General features: G+C 40.5%; 1 protein-coding gene across 1 annotated transcript; it reads left to right on the top strand.

The window, feature by feature from the left end:
• The first annotated feature begins 6,202 nt into the window (after nt 1-6,202).
• LOC148675595 (uncharacterized) lies at nt 6,203-7,145 on the top strand. Its single transcript, XM_088627233.1, has 2 exons — nt 6,203-6,839; nt 6,965-7,145. Exons 1-2 carry the CDS (start codon nt 6,203-6,205, stop codon nt 7,000-7,002), a joined length of 675 nt encoding a protein of 224 aa, XP_088483359.1. The 3' UTR covers nt 7,003-7,145.
• Nucleotides 7,146-13,177: the final 6,032 nt, after the last annotated feature.

The raw sequence follows: 13,177 nt of genomic DNA, 5'->3' as shown, positions 1-13,177 counted from the left end.
ATACCCCTCCTGGGAAGAGCTGACCGAAAGATCTGGTGTGGGGAAATGCCACACCAGGAGCCTTCATGCACCGACGGTTTTGGCACAAACAGTTTTGAGTATAACTGTCAATGCAGAAATCCATATTTGGGAAGATATTTGTGAATGCAGAGAACAGGCAGAGATGTAGGATCAGAAAAGCGGGCCATGTACTGTAGCAGGCAATATCTGCAGTGTGTATTGATGACCAAATTGCTTTTTTCAAGTAACTGCTATACGGATGCATTTCAGAAGCTCCTACTATATCCCTTTTATTTTACACCATCTGCTTCATAATAATTCTAACCATTCTTAGTAGGTTAGCTGCCATGTGCAGCATTAAAAAGGTCATATTCTTTTTAATGTCAGATATAATGCCACAATATAATATAGACATCTCTGAAACCTGGTCTGATCTATAACTCAAAGGAATGTGACCTCTGGGCATGGCAGCTGAACCAGGTTTGGTTTGTCATGAGTGACACACAATGATCAACAGGGAGTCCAATTTTCATCGACCAGACATTTTCTTGTGCTTTTGTGTTGTGATTTTAATCTCTGTAGGCTGTGTCAAGTGCTGTCGCTGTGTTGATGCATATTGCAGTCTTTTACCCAGAACTCTTCTGATGCATCACATATGTCTGCTACAGGACAAATCTGTGGTATTCCTAATTCTTTGAGATTTGGACCCTGGGCCGCTGATGACGGTGAGACGGTTACTTATTTGGCTGCATACTCCAAGGGCTTTTCACTCAGGGGTATTCAAGTGGTTTTCCACTAGGCTTCACCTGAATTCCAGAAAGAATGTCCTGTACTCTTTTATCCTCTTGTGCTCTTTCACATACTGTACATTTCTTTCCAGGGAACATCACCTCCTGAAAATAAAATCTTTTGCTGGCCGGAAGTTGTACTGCTAACCATGTGAAGCTGATACTCTAGTGCAAGCACAGCTCTCGGAAACATTCCACAGTCACATCCGGGATTTATTCGAGTCTCATATTATATTAATAATTAGCTTATATTTATATTATATTAATAATATTTGGATTTTATTTGTTGGAATTGATGTAGTACTAAACCTAGGAATTTAGGAATTTTGGAATCACCTATAGTTGCATAACTAAGCTACATGCTACACTACTCCACCTCTCACATTTGTAGAGTTTTTACCAAACAAAGAAGCAAAAAACACCCTTCGGCTGATTGAAATGCAAATGCAAAAGCAGCCAGCAGGTCCAAAGGGACTGTTACACCTCAGGCTCAGGAAACCTGAGCGATTCGAGCCTTGTTAGTCCCGACAGTGCTCGGGCACACTGTTCGCAGGTGATTAATGACGTGGATCAGGCCTGGACTTGACCACAGGGCTCCACCCGAAGCCCAAGTGGTCATCCTTCCTGGTTGAGGCTGGACATGTGGGAGACAGGTTTGTGGAAGGCAGATGGAAACAAAAGATCAAAAGATATAAATAGTAAAAAATATTACAAATATACAGTGTATCCAACAGAGTCAGAAATGTATCTGGTGAATCTTTAATGTCAATATTTAATGCCATATTAATGGCTGCCTGAAGCCTGCATTGCTCAGTGGTAATGCGGTATTTTATTACAAGTATCAGGAGTAAGAGACCAGCTCTTGTTTTACTCAGCACAGACAAACGCATTGTGTTGCTCGTGCTGCCTGTCAAGGTTGCTCTTGGAGTCAGAAGCTGACTGGGAATTGCACCTGATCTGAGCCAAGGGGCGGCCCCAGTGGGCAGCCAGGCTACTGTGTGAGAAGGGATCAAATACAATCGACAGGCGTAGGCCTGGCCCACAAAAAGACCTCTGTGGTTTTCATTAAAAGTAGGCAAGTCAGTTGAAGGCTCCTTGTTCGTCCCTGGCCCTGAGAGCCATGAGAACTGGCCTGTGAGAAGCTCCTGCTGGAGAGGAGCCAGCGGAGGCAGCGTTTTTCACAGGACCCCTCGCCTGCCAGGCTCCCCCCCGGCCGATCTGCGGCTGCCTGCCCCAGCCCCGCTCCGGCTTCTCCCAGCCTGCCCGCCCACACCGGTGGACACAGGGAGCCTGGGACCCCCGCGCCGTCAGGTCAGGCCAGGCCAGCCGAAGGTGGAACTGCCCCATCGCCACCCCTGCCTGGGCTCCCGTTCCCAGGCACATAGAGGTGACGACTCCTGAAATAGACAGCGTAGGCCACTTAGGGAAATAGGGATCAAAAAGTAGCTGGTGATTAACTGATAAAACGGGTTTACAGCCCTGCATATAACAGTGCACTCACAGTTTTTACATTTATAGCTACATATGACTGACTACTTGGATGTCGGCCATTATATATATAGACTACGATGAACTGCCAACAAATGTAAGGCAACGTTATAGTTGAATATGTTAAACTTCTATTCCGCGGTACGCTGAAATGGAGGCCAACAAGCATTCTATTGTTTTTCAGATTTTGACATTGTTTAAAAAAACAACATAACATTGCACAACATTTTTACCCATGTGACGATCTGGGAGCAGATCAAGACAGCAAACACAGGGAAGGCAATACGAAAAACAACAGGAGATGATAGGGGTGGAAGGGGGAGCATCAAGCAAGTTTTGAAGATTTGTGGTAACATTTCCAGATAATTTAAAAATTTGAATTACATGCAGACAACATACTGTTATCTTTCAAAAATAATTTATGTTTACAATTAGATCTATGATCTAATGCATCAAATTGAAATCCTATATTTAAGTTTAAATCAATATATGATATTTAAACAGACCACAGACACAGTGTTCTAGTGATTAGTGTTGCTATCATGCATGTCTTGGGTACAAATCTATTCTTGGGTACCTTCAGTGTGGAGTTTGTATGGCCTACCTCTCAACATGTAGGCTTTCACGAGGGCAGAGCATACCTTAGACAGGACACACACAGACAGTTCAGACCTGTGAAGCCAGAGTACCTTTGGGAAGTGAGATGAAACCCACTCAGGCACTGGGAAAATACTCAAGCTCCACACAGAAGACTCCTCTCAGGACCAAAGAGCTGGGAGACAACAGTTTCATCCACCGCAGTGCTGTGGGTTTTCAAAGACGTTTGGTTCATTTTGCAAACAAATGGGTGCTTTTGTTCTTCATCAACAAATTCAATGCATTAATTTCAATGTATCATAAAATGTAATGTAAAATCTTCTTTTCTGCACATGTAATATGAAGCATGTCCTCTGATTTGTTACATACTTCACTGTAAATTCTACCTGGGGCGTAATCATCCGACAGCTTATCCCAATGGATGAAGCCGTGATAAACAAAATATTGAAGTTTCACACACAGCTTTTCCTCCACCCCCAACTTGGGTCTCGGTGATGGATTGCTAAGTGGTTTTAAAATTATACATCTGCTACCTGCTTACCTTTTTGACCATATTGCCACAGAAGTTTAGTCAGCAATATACTTGTCACTTACAAAGCTGAACACAGTAAGCAATGCGATTTATATATAATGCTTAAACTTCCCCCACTGCTATTACAGTGTTGTTTGCTTGTACCACAAAAATAAGCAATGCCTAACTACCCTCCCACTCTTCTTCCTGTTGGTTTGCTAAATGAATAAACCCCTTTCACTGGATTATGTACAATTATACTCTTCACTCCCTAAACACAATCTGACCAAACCACAAGATTACTCAATGTTTTCATTGTCAAGAGAGGAATTTCTTTTTTAGAGATAGGAAGGGAATTGGAAAGGAATCTATTATTCAGTACTGCTCTGTGAACTAGGATTTGTTCTGATTCTGGATCATGTTTGTTAAAGAACTGTTCTTTGAAATTGTGCTCTGGTCCAATCCAATTACAGTGGACATTTTTTTTTCTCACTAACATATATCTTCTTTATAAATGAAGGTACAGCAGTATTGTATCGGACGTGTATTAGATAATGGAAAATATTGTTAGCAGTATATCAACAGAATTCAATTTCAGTTGATGTTAAAATGATTTTGACCACATTTGTTTGCTAGGGTGTTCATACTGTTAAAAAGGATACTGACATTGCTAGGGGGAAATGCAATTTTCTAAATGATTAAATGAAATTAGTGTACATCTGGGACAGTTTTGTTTTATTTACAAAGCTCGTCATAATGATAAAATGGTAGTAGTATTTTTTGACAGCTCATCAGATACCTCAATGCTATAGAACAGCCTCTCTATTAATTCAAAGCAATACCATGAGCATTCAAAGTTGTGCATGAATCTAATATTGTCAGAAATATATTTTTAGCTGAAAAATTTATATTCATAAGCGAAGTTTGTACTGAAACAGTTGAGGCAAGCTATTTTCAGTTTCTGTACTGGTCAATGCAGTAACAATGGAGAAGCTGAAAAACACGAGCCGAGCAGCTCAAAGGGAGGAAACTGTGACCCATGTCTGGGTTGGTACGGCGGCTTTTCTCTCTCGGCCCTCCCATGTTCAGTTTGGTTTCCAAGATTATTTCATCTCCCTAACCTGAAGGGGAAAGGACACGGCCTTCCACTGATAGGAGATAAGTTAATGTGAAAAATGTGCCCTGTGCTGATTACTCTTACTGCCATCACATTCCTATGGTATTCCCAACCATTAAGCTCCTCGGCTTTCAGCAACGTTTCTTTTCTTATGAAAAAGGAAATCACTGGTCAGACTGTTATGCTTTCTTGGAATCGGAGCTTTCATGATTTGTTGGCATTCTGTACCACTTCTTGCCAGCGGGAACATTGTGATTCATGCTGCTGTGCATTGAGGGGTTGGGCTCTGCGTGTGGGGCGTGGGGAGCTGGGTGTTGGAGGGTTGTGTGTTTGTGCAAGACTGTGTCTGTGTAAGAGCTGTCAGCAGGGGGTTCTCAACGTTTTTGACATTAGAACTTTGATAACAAACCACAGAAAAAGTTGCTGCAGTCTTAATGTAACTTCTTCACCCTGGTTCAGTGGCATCAGAGAAAATCTTTAGTTACTGCTTTATTTATTACAATACATACCTTTTCCTCTAAGAATTGTACATCAGTAGGAAAATTATGATATCGAAAGAAGACATTTGAAAAATACAGGTTTCGTCAAAAATAACTTCTACACTGGAGATTGTTATTTTGGTGCAGCTGCATGCTTATGGATGGGCTATTGTATTGTTCTACAAGTGTAGAAATGTCGTTTTGTCATCATTGTTTTCATTCAAACAGATCTCAAAATTGCTTAACTGCTCAAAATTAAATTGCAGCTTTAGAAAAAGATTATTTAAAGGTCAACTAAAATCTTCTGGATTGTAGCACTACAGGACCACTTTTCTACAGGGTGAAACTGCACATGTCATACTTCATCTGAAATGCCTAAAGCTTTGAAGGCAGAATACGTATGAAATCAACACATTGTAGGTCTGAAGCTTCTACTGAGATTTACTGAAATGTCTTTCACCTATAATAATGTAGTAGTGTTTAATTGGAGCACTGCTTTTTGATTAAAACACCTATTTTAAAATGAGTATACATTACTTGTATTTAAAAAAATGAGACATCGCTGGAAGGAGATTAATACTTTTAAAAGGTACATTACATAAAACCATAGCCAAAGGCCCGCTGTCAGAGACGAAAAGCCGGACGAAAGGGAAATACAATATATTCTGCATATTTTGCCCGGTCCACAATTGTCTCAGTAGGACAAAAAATAAAATAATAAACAGGGGTGGGTTTCCCGAAAATGATTAACAAACGACGTGAGAAAAGAATTAGTCAATTCTGCGAGTGTTTCCCGAAGGGTTTCATAATCCGAAATTTAACAACTGAGTTTAAATTACTTCTTTGTTGACTCCTCCCCAGCATCAAGGTGGGAAAAAGCATCGCCAGTCGAAAACTGAACCATCGATTTCACTTAGTGTCAAACATATGTCCTCACTGTTACAACCGAAAAGTATAAACGTTTTAAAACCAGTATTACAAAAGCATTAATTACACACGCCCGCGCGCGCACACACAATCCTTTAGTCAATCAATCCATTAGTCACATATCTATAAATAGGCTCAAAATTAAACGTTCCTTCCCTGCATAAATGAGGAAGAATGGCGAACGGCGGCCGTAAAAGAAAACAACACTTTTCAAACGAAGAATTAAATCGTCTGTTGGAGGAGGTAGAAAAAAACAAAGAAGTGCTGTTTTCCGAAGACCGATGCAATTTTGCAAATGCAGGGGAAAAAAAAGAAATGGGACGACATTGCAAACTGCATAAGTGCCTGCAGTGCTTTTAGAAGATCTGGCACAGAAGCCAGAAGAAAATGGCATGACTGTTCAAGTTTGGCGAAAAGGAGGGCAGAGTTGAGGAGAGAGAAGTCTGAGACTGGTGGAGGGCAGTTACTGACACTGCCTCTCACCCCAGAGGAGGAGAGGGTCCTGGGCATACTGGGGCCATCGGTGACGGAAGGAATACCTGGAGGGGTAGATGTGTCCTTGAATGAACTTCCATCTACCTCACCACAACCTGCCTCTCCCGTGCATCTTTCCTCACGCTCCAGTACTGGCTCATCTCCAGGGCCCTCACGCGCAGGGCTCAGTCAAAGGGCCCCACCTGAGAAGGACCGAGACTCTAATCCTTCTGGGTGTGGTCAAGAGCTGGTAGCGCTGGGAAAAGAGAGGCTTCAGCTGGAGAAAGAACAGCTCCAGCTGAAACGAGAAGAGCTCCAGCAGCGGGAGAGGCACTATCAGGAGCTGGTTCTGCTAAACAAGGCAAAACTGGACATCCTGGCTAAACAGCTCGCATTGGCAGAGGCGCAATTCAACAGGCCCTCCAATCCCGTGCCAATTATGTTGCCCTCAGAACAAGGTGAGTTATTTAATCAAGTTAAAATGGGGAAAAATGTATAGGCTTTACAGCTATTTCTGTATGACTGATCCATAACACAAGATCATGACATGTTGTGGCTGTCAGTTTATGTACTCTCTTTCCAGGCATGGCCACAACAGACCAACTGGAGCCTCGCTCGTGAAATACAGTTCCGCGCCCCAGTTGCAAAAGAGTGCAAAGCAAAACAAGAAAAAGCGCATCTCTGAGGTCAAGACAAAGTTTTGAATTGAGTGGAAACATGGAAATGGTAGGCGGTGTATTTGATGATGTAACAAATAAAACAGAACTGACAATGTCAAATAACAAATCATAATGCACATACTGTATTACAAGCATAAATAAAAACCATACACCGATTTGAGCAAAAACATTTGTGATATGCCTTCATGCATCTAAACCTGCCTGCTGAAGTCCCTCTCTCCCGGTAACTCAATAGCAGTGTTTTCTTCCTGTGTCCTCGTCATCTTCCTCTACAGCATGGGAAAGAAATACGCCAGCGTGCACTGCAGTAGTGTGAAGCATAGCACACAATAACAGCAGCCTTGCTAAGCCCATGGGCATCCCCAACGGTCTGCAGGAGTCCACCAGTGGCATCAAACCGGAGGGCTGTCAGGAGCTGCAGGGAGGGACTAAAGGCAAAGGTTCTGCTGGTTCCTCTTGCCAACTCTACCACCAGACCAAGGAGGGTCACTATTTCACCCCTGGGCACCCTGTATCTCTCTATTAACAAGTATTCGCTGAGAGAGTCTAGGGAGTTCATATTTGACTGCACAGCAGCAGCATTAAGACGAACAGCTCGACTTTGTGGATGGCGCAGTAGTCTCAAATGGTGCTTCTGATTCAAGACCAGTATTCTTTGGACCACGACCATCTTCACTCCAGGTGCATGATCATCATCACCTATCTTACCATATTTATTTATTTGAATGATTAACATGCGAGTCTGATTGGTTAAGTCATAATGTGGCTGAATGGACTACAGACTTGCTTAATAATTACAGCCAATTATTTTTGTTACCTCTATGCTGAAGGAAGAGTGAATTAAAAAGCATAACAAGGACTATAGGCTACAAAATCGTAATAAATATGCAAATATAATAATAATTTGCCCTCAGTCTTTATGCCTAGAACAGGCGCATCAGTGAGTATTTTTGTGCTGAAATAAGCAGCCTCTGGCTTTTTGGGGCAAAACTGCAGGCAAGATCCAAATAAAGAAGCACTTTGTGAATAATGGGTAGGTCAGGTTAGTCGCTAATTTACGAGCGAGTTTACGTACTACTTTAGTTAAGAAGGGTTTTGAGAAACAATTGTTAATTAACGAACATTCTTAAGATTAAGTTAACGAAGTACTTAGCATTATGAAGCTTTTGGGAAATGTACCCCGGATTGATAATTTAATTTTTCTCTCACAGGTCCAAACATCTCTTTTACAATGTAATCCTTGTTAGACTTATTATAAAACCAGGCCAGTGCTGGAGTCTAGAATGTAGAAAGTGCACTATATTATGAAAATACTCATATGTGTGTAAATATAACACCTTTTACAGGGTATACAAATATACCCTGTAAAAGGTGTTTTTAAAGCACAATCTCCGCAACACATGCAATGTGACAATTGCTTTTTTACTATATTCCCGATAGTACTAAAATGACATTGCACCATACCAACTGACACTTTAAGCTATGAAAGAAAGCATTTTTAATACGCTGTAGGTGGCATTTGTGCCAAAATCAATTTACTTCGAATTTGTGCTGACTGAGCAAGAGTTGCCAAATTGGCAACACAATGAACATACAGTATGCAGGCAGTTCCTTCACGGATGAAAATGAGTTCAAAAGTGATGTGCCCAGGGGGCTCTCTATCTTTCATTCCTGAACTCCCGGGTGAGGTTTCATCTCCAGGTATTCACAATCAGCCACCTGGCATTGTTTCTCTTCTTTTGCCAAGTGCTGAAAACATTAAGTACATTTGTATCTGTTTTGCACTTCAATTTTAAATTTAAATACCTTCTAAAATTAATTAGTTTTCTAACTAGGAGATGTCTGACTTGCAATATAATGGGAGAAGGGTCCACAGACTCAACAGAGAACTGCAGGCTTAACAGCAATCTTACTTGCTATAAGTAAAGTTTTGAAAATAGTAAACCTAATTTATAAGAATAGCTACAAAACAATGACTGTTTAACCTATGTTCCAGAATTCTTGAAATAAGCAACGAGGATAGTATATAAAAGCACAGCTTATGACGTGATAAATTTAGACTTCCATAAAGCTTTGGATCAGGTTCCTCATAAAAGTTTCAATCTCCAAATAGAAACTAAAGGGAGGTAAAATCTGCTCGGAGGTTGGAAGCTGGTTAAGGAACATGGAGCGGTGTGTCATCGTAAGGGGAACGAAATCTAATCGGGCAGATATAAGCAGCGGTGTCCCACACTGATTACTCTCAGGCTCTTTGTGGCTCCTGTACCACCATCTTTTTTCTTTCTAGTGTGTTTCGGAAATGAGTTAAATGGGCTGATGATCCAAGGATAGGAGGCTTGGCAAACAAACAAATTGAGGCGAAGGAATTCCAAAAGGACTATTACCGCCTGTTTAGAATATTGTGTTCTGAACAACCGTTGTGTTGGCCACCGTGGCTCAAGAGGATATTACAGCCTTCGAGAGAGTTCTAAGAAGAGCAGGAACATGATTGTTGACTAGACTTGTCTCCTCAGGAAATTGGCACATACAGATCGGTCAAGGAAGCTAAAAATGTCTGGGTTGTTTGGCCACCTCTTGTCTGCAGGCTTTCTTGCATTCTTTGTCATTGTCTTTCATTTTCTAGTTTCGTTAGGGCTAAATAACAGAGCTGCAACAAGGAGTATTTATATAGAATCTATTTCACCTGTTTCTTTCAACTATCACATATTTTCAAGTCAGAGGAATGTGCAAGACTCACTGATGAAATAAAGGGAATTTAAAAAAAACATATTTGTTAGGCCAAGGTGTGCCAGAATAAGTGGAGGAGTTGCAAATGGCTAATGTACTGTAAGCTCTTCAGTAGGAGGGAGAAAAGTAATTTCATTTTGGATTGAATTTTATTCATCAAATATCAAAGGTTGAGCAAAGAATGACCCTTAAAATGGAAAACAAAACAGTGTGTCAGGGTTAGCAGGGGCAGCAGTCTAATTCAATAACTTTCAGGCCTCTGGAGCTCTGGGCTGAAATCTGGCTTGAGTTACGAGTTAATTATGCTTCGTGGTCTCAGCGTAGTCCCTAGTGAACTTAAGCTTACATAGTAAACCACAACCCAGTTTAACACATTATTCAGTGGTTCTACTTGTACTTATCATTCTATGTATTGGAATAAAAGAGGACCCTTTAGGTCAACGTTAAATGTACATTGTCAGAGCTACACTAAAGTCCTTGTCAAAGCTATTGCTATGACTGGGGAAAAGCACTCACAGTAAATTGTAAGATTGCATATTAAATTAGAAGAGGCACAATATACCTTGGTTGAGCTCAACCTACTACAAGTATCTTTTAATTTCACCTATTATATTAACTCAAAGAATTCTCACCATTACCATTCTGTTCTAGCCCGTAGGCAGTCCGTCACATTTTCCTGCTTTAAAAACTCTGTCCTTCTTTGTATCGAACAGTACAGCAATTTGCAAACAGTGGGAATGAATCAGTAAGCCAGAACATATTTCTAGAAAGCCCTGAGTGAGCTGACCAGTGAACTGAAGCTTATGTAACCACGATCATAATCATCTGGTCCAGCCAATTTCCTATCAGTGCATTACATTAGGCTGACTAATTTCTGTTTTTGTAAGACTCTTGCTGATAGAAGTGGAGGTCGTGTGATCAACACATAATTACAATCAGCATTATCTTCATCATCAGACGCTGGCTGCTGTAATTGTGTTGTGTTGGATGTGGTGCTAACACAGTTCCACAGCCGGTCACAGCAACCAATATAATAGAGCTCTAAACAGGCACCATGTGCAATCTACTCTGTGATTCAGAAGAGTTTTTCATGACTGTAAAAGTCTGTTGTATGATGCGAAGCATACTGGTAAAAGTAAATGAAAGGGAGGTGTAGCAATGTATAATCCCAGGAAACCAGGAAAAAATACAACTTTTTTTCTTATGCTATTTACCCAGCTTTTCTCTTTCATTAACCTGAAACACTCCTGTCTACCCAGTGTTCAATTCTAATGATGTCTGCAAAGGGGAAAGCATTTATGAAAGAGTTCAATAATCAATCTTGTTTTTTTTAATGCTGTTGCTTCTGATTTCCTTTTCTTTAAAATTTCACCACAGGAAAAAATGTGTTACAGGGAAGCAGTTTACTTTAACCTGCATTTTCATGTTATTTCTGTTCTGAACGTGCTGTACATCTACGTAATCATGGTTATATGTTGCTGCTTCTGCTAAAATGATGTTTTTCTGTTAATTCTGCATTTCTGCAAAAATCCTAGAATTGTATCATCTGAAAGAGAAGAGATGTGCTGGGAATCAAATGTGTTTTAGACCTTGTGTGGAGGCATTGGATTGGTGAATTACTTACAGTACATGATTATATTCCTCAAGATGTTTGTGTCATTTATAAAGTGCACCTTAAGATTGCCAGAATGACTATTATTTTGCCATTCCTCACTTTTATGTTTGTATTTCTTCTTGGGAATATGCACTGCATTTGTATTTCACCAATTGGAGTACTGTGTAGAAATGGTCAATACATCACAAATACAGCGCATACTGTGAAACATTTATTTTCTAAAAAACGGGAATTCATTAAACTCCTCCTAAAAAAGACTCTTAAAAGTTTGTGTCAGAGTTTGGAAAACAAAGTGTCTCTATTTAATTAAACTAATTATAGTTTAAATAAATCTGTTAATTCAGTACACAGTACAGTGGCATTTTATCAGGGTAGCAATCTGGAATAAATTAAAAACACAACTGAAACAATTTAGTATTAAGAGAAAGCAGCAATATGTGCCAGTCACGTTCCACACTTTTGTTGGATAGGCTTTCCCAGAAGACTGGCCCGTTGTAAATGGAGACTGTACAAGGAATTGAACAGGCAGTCAGCTGATCCATGAAAGACCTGAACTCCCAAGTTTTTCCCACACCCCTCTCAATCTCAGGGAATGTGCTAAACCTAAAAATTCCAAACTGTTTCTCCTGTCTAATAACATCTCAACAAGACGTAGGGTTCTGCATTTACAAGTCCACTAACAAAGCGTGAACTCTGAAAAGAGGAATGGTGTCAATACGTGATTGAAATACTTAATTGTAAATTATTCTGAAACGATTGTCATCCTATTGTGTTTCAAGAACTACAATAATATCCAGCATTTCTGTCTTTCAGGAAGATGGGATAGATTTCTGACCTAGTCTGAGAACTTGAATAAAAGGCTTTTTCTTCATTAAAAATGTTTTTATCATATGCCAAATCGGAATGGCTTCTAAAGAGCTAGGTTTAAGAAAGACTTAATATTTGACATTTTGAGGACTGAGGCTGAGGAAGTGTTCATAGTCATTCACTCTGATCATAGGAGCAAAAATACATTGGACTCATTGAAAAGATAATCATTGCAGAAGACACCAGTGAGAAGGTTTTCACATATGTGGTATGTTATCTCATACCAGGGCCAGTTTCTAATCATTGACACCGACAATAGGATAATGTTTATGATGTTTAAAGGTAAGGTGAAGCAACAATCGTGCTGCAAAATGATTTTAAGATCATGCTTTGCATAGGAGTTACAGTACTTGCTAGCCAAGTACTGTTTTGAGGCAGGGCTTCATTAACATTTCTGTATGAAGTGCTTTTGATGAAGGCAAAAGAAATGTCTTTGCTTATTCATGAATATTACCAGGGCATTTACAATGATGCCCTCAAATCCCATACAGTACCTCTCATGTCCCATGGAAGGATATAATTAGCCAGCATCCATATCAATCTGCATCTCACAACTGGCAGCCCACTGAAGCTAAGCAGGTGTGAGCCTGGTCTGTACCTGGATGGGAGACCTCCTGGGAAAAACTAAGGTTGCTGCTGGAAAAGGTGCTAGTGGGGCCAGCAGGGGGCGCTCACCCTGCAGTCCATGTGGGTCCTAATGCAGTATAGTGATGGGGACACTATACTGTATATAGGTGCCGTCCTTTGGATGAGACATAAAACAAAGGTCCTGATTCTCTGTGGTCATTAAAAATCCCAGAGCGTTTCTCAAAAAGAGTAGGGGTGTAACCCTGGCGTCCTGGCCAAATTTCCCATTGACCCTTCCCAATCATGGCCTCCTAATAATCCCCATCTATGTACTGGCATC

Source organism: Lepisosteus platostomus, chromosome 3 (genome assembly GCF_059453375.1).
Source record: "Lepisosteus platostomus isolate fLepPlt1 chromosome 3, fLepPlt1.hap1, whole genome shotgun sequence".
Taxonomy (NCBI): Eukaryota; Metazoa; Chordata; class Actinopteri; order Semionotiformes; family Lepisosteidae; genus Lepisosteus; species Lepisosteus platostomus.
This window is presented reverse-complemented; position numbering and strand designations above follow the sequence as displayed.

Excerpts from the sequence above, each read along its gene's own strand:
- LOC148675595 (XM_088627233.1), top strand. The coding sequence starts at position 6,203 with ATGCAGGGGAAAAAAAAGAAATGGGACGACATTGCAAACTGCATAAGT. Across the intron at positions 6,840-6,964 it reads TATGTTGCCCTCAGAACAAG|GCATGGCCACAACAGACCAA; the intron begins GTGAGTTATTTA and ends CTCTCTTTCCAG.